Raw genomic sequence first — 11,612 nt, 5'->3', positions numbered from 1 at the left:
TTGAGGTTGTGACCAGTGACCAGAAGAGGTCACTGGAAGTAGTTTTTCCTATGGGAGTTTTCTCCACTGACCAACGTTGTGTCTTGCGTCTCCCATCTCTACTAAAATGTAAAAATATTTTAATGACAGATAAAAGAAAGCCAGAACCACTACCATCACTATTATGTCCATCAATAAGGTTATTATTATAATTAAGAATTTTGAAAAGTCTTTGGATACTTTTATAGACTATTAGAAGGTTAACTTCCTATAAATCTTTCCAATTTTTGGCCCTAATTTGTCACATTCCCCAAGCTGAGATGTTATCTATCAGTTAAAGAGAGGAGGCTGGATATTCTTGCCAAGATACTTTTCTGAACTGAGTCAATGGAATGAAAAGCCTTAATTATGAGCAACATTTCCACAGAATTTTCGCTGCCTCTTTGACTTCCTTGTTTCTTAAGCTATAGATTAGGGGGTTCAACATGGGGATGATGATGCCATAAAATACAGAGGCTACTTTATCATTTTCCTGGGACTCACTGGAAGAAGGATGTAAATACATATAAAAAAGAGTCCCATATAAAATGGTGACAGCTGTCAAGTGGGAGGCACAGGTGGAGAAAGCCTTGTGTCTCCCTGTAGCAGAATGCATCTTCAAGATGGCAGACAAGATGTACATGTAGGAAAAGAAGACAATCATCACAGTGCTTGACAGGTTGAAGCCTGAAATGATAATTAACATCATAACATTCATATCAATACTGGAACAGGAAAGGGCAAGGAGTGGGGGAGCATCACAGAAAAAGTGGTTGATTATATTGGAATTACAGAAGGATAGGGAAAAGAGAAAGCCAATTTGAATGGAGGCAGTCACAGAACCCATGAAATAGGATCCAGCCACCAGCTGGATGCAGGCTCTTCGGGACATGACCACTGGATAGCGCAGTGGATTACAGATGGCCACATACCGGTCTATGGCCATGGCGGCGAGAAGGTAACATTCGGTGCTGGCAAAAATCCCATAAACCTCCAGTTGTAGCATGCAACCTGAAAATGAGATAGACTTGTGGGAAGCCAAAAAGTTCAGTAGCATCTTGGGAGTGATCGCAGAGGTATAGCACAAGTCAACAAAGGACAAATGTTGAAGGAAAAAGTACATGGGGGTGTGAAGGTGGGAATCAATGTTGATGAGTAGGATCATTCCCATATTGCCAACTAGAGATATGACAAAGATGATGAGGAACCCAAGGAAAAGAGCATATTGCACCTCTTGCTTAACCAAAAATCCCAGCAGAATGAATTCAGTCACTGTGGTGCCATTTTGTTGTGTCATGACTGGTTTAAGATCTACAGATGAAAAAGACAAAAAAGACAAAGATAAAATTACAGGCACCCATGACTGGGAATGAAAATAGCCTTTAGTTTCCTGTTGTGATAATTCAGTCTTAAGTATTTTTTATATTTCATTTTTATATCAATTTCACTATGGATATACCCGTCTTCCCTCCCCTGTCCAATGAGCTTTTTATAAAAAAAAAAAAAAAAAAAAAAAAGATAAATGATGGAAGAAAGGAGAAGGAAGAAGGGAAGGAATAACCATTTATTTAGTGCCTAGTGTATGCCAGGCATTGTGCTAAATATTGTTTCATTGAGAAAGACAGAGGAAGTGGAGAGTGGTGAAATTCACCAAGTCCCAACTGCTTTGTGAGATAAAGGCAGGAAGTTGTATCCAAGCACATCAATATCTACCTAAGGGGATCTGGAAGCAAAACAAGGTTCTTGCTTGTTATTGTAGTCAGTCTTGGGAAAACAAGTCCTGCTCTTGTCATCAGTTCAGTTCTTTTAATTATTCATCCTTTTGTGTCCTCTTCCACAGACTACAACACTTCTCACTTCCCAGTCCTCACAGAGATCCCATACTTAACAATATTAATAGCTAGTGTTTATATAGTGATATATAGTATATAGTTTATATAGTGATATATAGTATATAGTATAGTATAGTATATAGTTTATATAGTGTTTATATATTGATGTATGATATTTTAATAAAAAATATTTGTAAAATGTTTGGCATAGTACCTGATACATAGTAGTTACTATATAAATTATTTTTCATTTCCCTCTTGTATTCTCCTTTATGGTTTGCATTTTGCAAAAATGCTTTATCTCATCCACATGACTACCTTGAGAAGTGTTATCATTTTCTCCATTTTACAAAGGAGGAAACAGCCTAACATAGAGATTAAATGAATGTCACATTGCTAAGAAGGATATTAGATCAAATTTGAATTCCATGTCTAGAAGTCTGTGCACTGAGCCACCTACCTGCCTCAGTTTCTCTCTCGTGAAATGAAGAGGATGGACTAGATCTCCTATCAGCACCCCTTAGAACTCTAGATCCCAGAGGTGATACATCCATTCCCTAGCAGGTAAATCGGTAACTCAAGAATGTCAGAAGTCCTACCTAAGCACCCCTTCAGCAGTGGTTCCCATTCTCTTTTCACTGTGCCTTTGTTAGAGGTGAAAGGATTCTGCCCAGCCTCAGAGCCAGTCCCTAGGTTTCCCTGACAATGTCCCTCTTGGCTCTCTCCTTCTCTTCCAAGATATGAAACATATAGAGGTCATTAGAAATAATGGGGAATTGGTTTCATTTCAGAAGTAATAGTACTTGGAGGTCTCCAGTTTCCATCAGATACAGGCTGACTGGCATCTCTTCAGGTGCTCCAAATGTTAGACACCTGATGACACTGGGACCTGTTCTCCTGAGCATCTCTGGTCTTAGGGGATGAAGAAAACAGTAGTCATTAATTGCTTTCCTGAAGGATTAGAGATGAGTTTCCCAGAGGAACCATAATGCTATTGTCAGATTATTTAAGAACTGTACAGGAATAATAAGCCTAATTGCAATCATATTAATATAAAGTTTGCTAAACATATTCCATATTATAATCTTCTGAAGCAGTGTCAATAAAATCATTTTATTCGTTTTATTTTATTTTGATATTTATATTTCATTAAAAATTTTCCAATTATATGAAAAATGGCAAACAATTTTTATTAAAGCTTTTTATTTTCAAAATATATGTATGGATAATTTTTAACATACAGAACATAAGCAATCAACAACAACAAGAGTGAAAATACTATGTTGTGATCCACACTCAGTCCCCACAGTCTCTCTCTGGGTATAGATGGCTCTCTTCACCACAAGATCATTGCAACTGGCCTGAATCATCTCATTGTTGAAAAGATCCATGTCCATCAGAATTGATCATCATATAATTCTGTTGTTGCCATGTACAATGATTTCTTGGTTCTGTTCATTTCACTTAGCATCAGTTCATGTATGTCTCTCCAGGACTCTCTGAAATCATCCTGATGATCATTTCTTATAGAACAGTAATATTCCATAATATTCATATATCATAATTTATCAACTATTCTCCAACGGATTGGAATCCACTCAGCTTCCAGTTTCTTCCCATTATTAAAAAGAGCTGCCACCAAAATTTTTGCACATATGGGTCCCTTTCCCTCCTTTAAGATCCCTTTAGGCTACAAGCCCAGTAGAAACACTGCTGAATCAAAGGGTATGCACAGTTTTGTAAACCTTTGGGCATAGTTCCAAATTTATCAAACTTTGTTTTTAATTTTGAGATCCAAATTCTCTCCCTATCTACCACCTCATTCTTCTCTTTGAAGAGAATAAAAATTTGATATCAATTATGCATCTAAAGTCATAGAAAACATATTTCCATATTGGCTATGTTGCAAAGGAAATAGACAAAAAATTACAAGAAAAGTAAAGTTTTTTTTTAATTATGCTTCAATCTGCATTCATAGTTTATCATTTCTTTCTCTGGAACTGGATGGTATTTTTATTATGGGTCCTTTGGAGTCATCTTGAATCACTGTCTTATTCAGAGTAGCTAATTATTTCACAGTTTATCATCCTATTGTTGCTCTTACTGTGTACAATATTTTCCTCTTTCTCAATTCACTTTGCATAAGTTCATATAAACTTTCCCAGGTTTTCTTAAACCATCCTGCTCATCATTTCTTATAGCATAATAGGATTCCATCACAATTATACATCGCAACTTGTTCAAACACTCTCCAATTAACAAGCATCTACTTTTATTGAAAGAACAACAATAAGGAAATACTTAAATCACTAGTTTATTTAATTAAAAAAAGAAAGAAGAAAACCAATTGATTAGTATTAAAGATGAAAAAGTTGAATATACCACCAGTGAAAATGAAATTAAAGCAATTAGCAGCAGTTATTTTGTCCAATAAAACGTCAATAAAATTGATGAATATTAATAAAATTGTGCTATCCAGAATAATAGAAGAGGGAAGAGAATACTTAAATAATTATCTTAGAAAAAGAAACTGAACAAACTATCAATGCACTCCCTAAGGAAAAATTCCCCAGGAACAGATGGACTTAAGATTGAATTCACCAAACACTTCAAGAATTTGGAAGGGTTTCTTCTTTACCTATTTACACTTTATTCAAATATTTGGATTAATTCTCTAAAAACTATGTGAAAAGTAAGTAAGTCCCAAATTCCTTTTATGACAAAAATATAGTTTTGGTAACTGAACCAAAGGGAGCAAAAACAGAGATAGAAAGCTATAGGCCAATTTCCTTAATGAATAAAAATATTAAAATAATATCAAGGAAATTACAGCATATATCATAAAGATCATAAACTATGACCAGATGGGATTTGTACCAAGAATGCAGGGCTGTTTAGGTATTAGGAAAACTATTAGCATAACTGATCATATCAAAAATAAACCTAACAGAAATCATATGATTATATTAATAGAGGAGGGAGAAGACAAAAACAAAAACATTCCTAAGGGGAAAAAAAAACACTGGAAAGAATAGAAAGAAATAAACTCTTTTTTTTAGAAATGACAAATATTATCTATCTAAAATCAAGAGGAAACATATCATACTACCAACCACTTGTAACATACAAAGATAAATTCCATTTAAAATAATTGCAGGCAATATAAAATACTTGGGAATCTAATAGCCATGAAAAAGCACAATTACAAAATACTTTTCAAAAAATAAACACAGCTTTAAACAATTGAAGAAATTTTGGCCCTGCGGTAATCCTTGCACTGAGGGTGGTGTTGTGACAGGAGTTGAGGTAGGGAGTGGGAAGACATGGAGAAGTTCATCTCTTGGGAACAGGAATAGTGCATCCCTTCAATCAGTATTTATGACAAAGCCCCAATTATTTCATATTAATTCTAACTTTCTGATAAATTCACCTAGTCTCCCAAATTCAGAACCATGAAATTATGTCTTCCTCAAATTCTCTCTAATCCGTGAGCAAGTTTGGTTGATTCCACTTCTGCAATGTTTCTGGATTTGATCTTTCCCTTCAATTCCCCTATCATCATTCCTACCCAGCTAGATTTTTACTATAGTATCCTTAGGAGTATTTCTTTTTCCATGTTTATTTTAACTCCTCTGAAACTCTAATCCATCTCCCAGGACCCTTCCTGAATAATCTTTTGAACCCCTTTATTAATAATTTCCCTTTTTTACTCAATAAGTCCCCATTGCCTTCCCTAAAGGAAAGGGCCATGAAAACCAGAATTTGGATTTTTTTTGAAAAATTAAATATCTTAATGGTGGCTATTAAATGCAGTTGGCAAAATGTATATAATATAGTAGACTCTAGCCATTTATGATAATTACCTGAGTTGTCTTCCATAAAATAACTTATTTTTAATTTATCTGCCTTCTGTTCTGTCTTTTAATTAATTTTTTTGTTGTTTTACAGGTGAGGAAACTGAGGCAAATAGGGGGAAATGAGTGATCCAGTTTCACACAGCTAGTAAGTATCTGAGCTGGACTTGAACTGAGGAAGATGAAACTTGCTTCCTAACTCCAAGACCAGCACTCTATCAACTCAGCTACCTAGTTACCTTTGCTTATGATATGTGTGTGTGTGTGTGTGTGTGTGTGTGTGTGTGTGTGTGTGTAAAGCAAACACCTTTTTATCTGGCAGTTAACTTCTTCTTTTGGTGACATGTTACCTTTCAGAGTCATCTCATATTATTCTCCTCCAAGCACCCATTGTTTCAGGGCTGCTCACATGTCTTGTGAACCCCTTTTACTCGTAAAATGCCAGGACCCAGAGTATTTTACTCCCCTCTCATTAGGTGAATTTCTATATATCTTCAAAACTTCGACACAAGTGATGCCAATTATAAACATGGAATTACAAGATCTAAATTTCAGTTCTCAAGCTGCTGTTTACTATTTTTGTGACCTTAAGCAAACCATGTACTCTCTCTGGAGTTTAGGATCTTTATCTGCAAATGTGGAAATGATTTCTGAGTTCTCCTTCAACCCTAGATCTCTGATGCTGTGTCTTATAAAAATTCAAAAATCATTCTTTTACTGATAATGTCCTAGCCCCACACTGGAACCCACTAATTTTGTTTGTTTTGTTCTTCTAAGATATGCCTGTCATGTTAATGTGATGCTATTCCATTTCCCACTCTAGAGAATTCATGTCCTGATACAAAATTTAGCAATGGTTCTATGGATGGCATCTTTGACCTCTTTGTTCCTTAGGCTATAGATGAGGGGGTTCAACATGGGGGTCACTGAGGTATAAAACAAAGAGACAAGTTTATTGGTGTCCATGGAGAAACTTGTGTTAGGACGCACATAGACAAAAAAGAGGGTACCATATAAGATGGTGACAGCAGTGAGATGAGAAGAGCAGGTAGAGAAAGCTTTCTGTCTGCCTTCCGCAGATTGGATCCTGAGGATGGCTATGAGGATGTAGATGTAGGAGACCAGGATGATGAGACCACTGAAAGTACCAACAATCCCAGCAATAACAAAAACTAATAACTTGTTGATGCTGGTATCAGCACATATGAGGGAGAAAAGGGGAAAGATATCACAGAAGAAGTGATTAATGACATTTGGGCCACAGAAGGGGAGGCGAAAAGCAACAGTGGAGTGAATCATGGTATCTATGATCCCAGCAGCATAGGGGATAGCCACAAGTTGGTTGCAGTGTTTCTGAGACATTGCAATGGAGTAAAGCAATGGGTTACAGATTGCAACATAGCGGTCATAGGCCATGGATGCCAAGAGGAAGCATTCAATGGTCACAAAAAGCCCAAAGAACCATTGTTGTAAGACACAGCCCAGAAAAGAGATGGTCTTTCTCTCCTCAAAGAAGTCTCTAAGCATTTTGGGAGCTACTGTGGAAGAGAAGCTCATGTCCACAAAAGACAGGTGGCTAAGGAAAAAATACATGGGGGTATGAAGGCGGACATCAACCCGTATGAGGAGGATCATTCCTAGATTGCCTGTCATGTTAATGAGATAAAAAGATAGAACTAGAAGGAAAAGGATGACCTGCAGCTTTGGATTATACTTCAAGCCCACGAAAACAAACTCAGTAACTCTGGTGTCATTTCCACTGGCCATTTATTCCTGGTGCTTTCTGCCGAGAGAAAGACAAAAATATACTTCCACAGGATTTCAGGAGTTTGAATTCAAAAACTTCTTACGATCAGGTTGTAGAACTGGAATATCCTTTGTCATCTAGTTCAATCCTTTCACTTTGCAGATGAAGAAACTGTGACTTAAGATAATCAATATCACATCATTACTATGTAAGAGTCAATACTTAAGTCTGGGAACCCTAATTTTAGATCCTCTCTACTGTCCTCTCATTTGAATAAGCACCTTTAATCATATGAAACTATATCTAAGAAAGGGGAGAAAGAGTTGCTTTATTTTGTTGTTTTGCTTTGTTGGTACTGACTGGTAGTGGTAGGGGATGGTGGTGGTGGGTGGTGATGAGGGTGGTAATAGATAATGGTGATGGTGATAAAAGTATGTTTTGAGCCTCAACTTCTGAAAGTTGACTCAATACTAATGTTGAATTTTTTGAAATTTAACAAGAAGGATGATAAATGGCAAACAATTTGGAACAACACATTTAGTGCTAGAAAATTCACTGAAATTTGTGGTCTTTTAATAATTAGGCTATGATTTCATTTTTCTTAACAATACTTCAAGCCCAAGAAAACAAACTCAATAACTCTGGTGTCATTTCCACTGGCCATTTATTTCTGGTGCTTTCTGCTGAGGACTGGTAAATACTAATACAGATGCTAAATGAGAAACTGACACTAAATAGCAATATTTAGTTTCCAAATACAGAACTGTTTTCCATCTTCCAAGTTGCCTTCTTACCCCATCTAGCTCAGAATTCAGGTCTGAAGGAGGCTATTTATATGTTTCTATTTCCTGGGGATGGAAAAATAATAAAAGGTGTAGTGGAAATACTAGCTTTATTGGGTGGGTCAAACAGATATAGAATCACAACCAACCCCACTGGGAAATGAATCCTAAGGAATCTTACTTAAGGAACATAATTGTCCTCCTAATGATTTCTTTCTCCTAGTAAGGTTCAGAGATGTAAATAGCATTTTTATTTTGCCACCAGGTTAAACTTTGGGTAATGTCACTAAGGCAGTTTCCATAATGTGTTGAATGGGATTTGAGGAAGAGAAAAGGAACCATCTGATATTTTTTTTACTTAAAATTATCATTCTTATTAATTGAGTACAAAGTTTAGTCTTCAGAATCCTTGAAGAGCTAATACGAAGGGAAGACCCAAAATATTGGAATACAGGCAGCAACATAGTTGAACTTTCCCAACATTCATCTCCAACCTTATTTAAAATAACACATCACTGGTACTGGGTAAAGCTGATGCTGATTGGCAACTCTATTGCCCATAAACAGTTCTAAGTTCCAGGGTAGACAGAAGAGTTTATGTCTGCAGGGGAATAGGAGTCTTTCCTAGAGAAAGACCAGAGCACTAACCAAGAAAAAACTGATCACAACTATCCCTGAATTGCACCATCTTATAAGCTCTGAAAATGTGTAGACCCTCAGAACTAGTTTTTAAAACAGCAGTGCAAAAAAGCCTGAAACTTGGGACAGCACTACCCCATCCCTAGGGGGAGCAGAGCTCAATATTAACATAAAGTTCAAGGTCAAGAAATAGGCTAAAAATGAACAAACAACACAAAATAAAAGAATATTATCATGAAAAACCTCTATAGTGACAAAAAAGACAAAGACAAACTCAGAAAATGTGAAAAGCCTCAAAGAAAAATGATAATTAGATCTAAGCCCTTTAAGAATTCCTGGAAGAGCTAAAGAAAGAAATAAGAGGAAAAGGGGAAAATTGGAAACAAAAATGAGAGTGAAGCAAGAAAAATCATGGAAAGACAACATTATAAAACAAGAGGCAAAAAAAAATGAAGAAAGCAATATGTTAAACAAAAAATTGGCCTAATCATAAAAGAGATACCAAAACTCCTAAAGGCAAGAACTCCTTAAAAAGTAGAATAGACCAAATGGCAAAGGAAGCACAAAAATTCACTGAAGAAAAGAATCTTTTGAAAAGAAAAATGGGTAAATGTGGAAAAAAGTTCAAAAGTTCATTGTTGGAAAGAATCCCTACATTATATTAGAGAGCAGAATTGGGCAAGCAAAAGCTAATGATTCTACAAGACATTAAAAAAATTAAATCAAAAGAATGAAAAAAGAAAAAAATCTGAAATATCTCATAAGAAAGACAACTAACCTGAAATACAATTCAAGAAAAGATAATTTAAGAGTTCTTGGACTATTTTAAAGCCATAATTTAAAAAAAAAAAAACAAAGCCTAGATAACATATTTCTGGAAATAATCATTCAAAATTGCCCGAATATCCTAGATACAGAGAGTAAAATAGAAATTGAAGAATCCACTGATTACTTCCTAAAAGAGATCCCATATTGAAAATTCCCAGGAATATTATGGCCAAATCTCTGAGAATAAAAATATAATAATAATGCAAGCATCCAGAAAGAAATTATTCAAATGTCATGGAGGCAAAGTCAGGATCATACAATATTTAACAAATTCCATTTTTAAGGAGCAGAGGACTTAAAATACAATATTCCAAAAGGCAAGGAACTAGGATTACAATCAATAATAACCTACCCATCAAAAATGAGTATAATCCTTTTTGGGGTGGGGGACATGGTGAGGCATCAATATTTCATGAAACTGAGGACTTTAAAGTCCTCATTTCTGTGGAAAAGACCAGATAGAAAATGTAACATTCAAACCAAATCTGCAAAAGAAGAATAAAAGAGTAAACATGATGGAATAATTTACATCATAAATATACCCAGTTTGTGTATTGAATCTCTCTTACCCAAAGGGAGTAGGATGGGAAATGGCTAATATTTAGGTGGAGTGAGGGTAATGATAAAAAGGAAGGCATATTAAGGGAGGCAGTGTTTAGAAGCAAAATAAACTTTTAAGAGGAAGAGGATAAAAAGAAAAATAGAAGCTAGACAGAAAAAAATAGGATGGAGGAATATGCATAATTAGTAATCATACCCATGAATGTGAATGGGATGAACTCACTCATAAAATGGAAGCATAGCAAAATGGATTAAAAACCAGAATACAATATCTATTATTTAAAGGAGATGGTTAGAGTTAAAATAACTGGCAAGAGGGACATCTAGGTGGAACAGTGGATAGAGCACCAGCCCTGAATCAGGAGGACCTGAGTTCAAATCTGGTTTCAGACACTTAACACTTCCAATCTGTGTGACCCTGGGCAAGTTCCTTTGCCCCAGGAAAAAAAAAATGGCTGAAGTAGCATCTATTCTGCTAAATAATAGACCTATTATTTAGGTCTAAATAAAAGAGATAACTAGGAAAGTACATTTTGCTAAAAGAAACTATAAATGATAATATTTTTGAATTTGAATTTGAATAAATATTTTTGAAATTTACATCCACTGAATTTCCATTCTAATATTTCATTCTGTTTTGGAGGTAATCTTGGAAGCTTTAAAAAAAATATGCCAAGTCTCCAGAAAAAAAATAAAATAAAATGATATGAAAATTTTACAGTAAGCTTTTCTTTAAAAAAGCCTCGAGATATGAGGCAATATATGATTCAAATTTTTTAAAAGAAAAAGATAGGAGCCATTCCATAGTTGACAAATGGTCAGTGGATATGAACAGAAATTGTTCAAAAGAAGAAATCAAAATTATGTATAAGTATATGTTTAAAAAATGCTCTAAACCTATTTATTAAAGGTATACAAATCAAAATAATTCTGAGGTATTTCTTCACACCTATTAGAAACAAAAAATATTGTAGAGAGGAAAAGGGAATATGGATACACTAAAAAAAAAAAAAAAAAAAAACTTGGTAAGTTGTGAACTGATCCAACCATTTTGAAGAACAATTTGGAATTATGCTCAAAGACTATCAAACTATACATATCCCCTAATCTAGCAATTTCACTACTAGGTCTGTAACCCAGAGAGAACAAAGAAAAAGTAAAAGGAGCTATATATACAAACATATTTGTAGCAGCTCTTTTTGTGATGGCAAAGAATTAGAAATTGAGGAGCTGCTCATAATTTGGGGAGTGCTGAAAAAATTGTGTTATATGATTGTGATGGTGTGCTATTTTGATCTAAAAAGTGATGAGAGCATGATTTCAAAAAACAAAAAACATGTCAAGACCTATT

The 11,612-nt window shown here is 35.1% G+C and overlaps 2 protein-coding genes across 2 annotated transcripts; both read right to left on the bottom strand.

Annotated features, from left to right (window-relative positions):
* Nucleotides 1–385: 385 nt before the first annotated feature.
* LOC100925292 (putative olfactory receptor 5AK3) lies at nucleotides 386–1,315 on the bottom strand. The gene has a single exon (XM_003773931.1). It carries the CDS (start codon nucleotides 1,313–1,315, stop codon nucleotides 386–388), a length of 930 nt encoding a protein of 309 aa, XP_003773979.1.
* Nucleotides 1,316–6,532: 5,217 nt separating this feature from the next.
* Nucleotides 6,533–7,471, bottom strand: LOC100925549 (olfactory receptor 1009-like). Its single transcript, XM_003773932.1, has one exon. It carries the CDS (start codon nucleotides 7,469–7,471, stop codon nucleotides 6,533–6,535), a length of 939 nt encoding a protein of 312 aa, XP_003773980.1.
* Between the last annotated feature and the right edge of the window lie 4,141 nt (nucleotides 7,472–11,612).

This window comes from Sarcophilus harrisii, chromosome 6, assembly GCF_902635505.1.
Source record: "Sarcophilus harrisii chromosome 6, mSarHar1.11, whole genome shotgun sequence".
NCBI lineage: Eukaryota > Metazoa > Chordata > Mammalia > Dasyuromorphia > Dasyuridae > Sarcophilus > Sarcophilus harrisii.
Note: the sequence above shows the minus strand (reverse complement) of the source record. Positions and strands in the feature narration are given on the sequence as shown.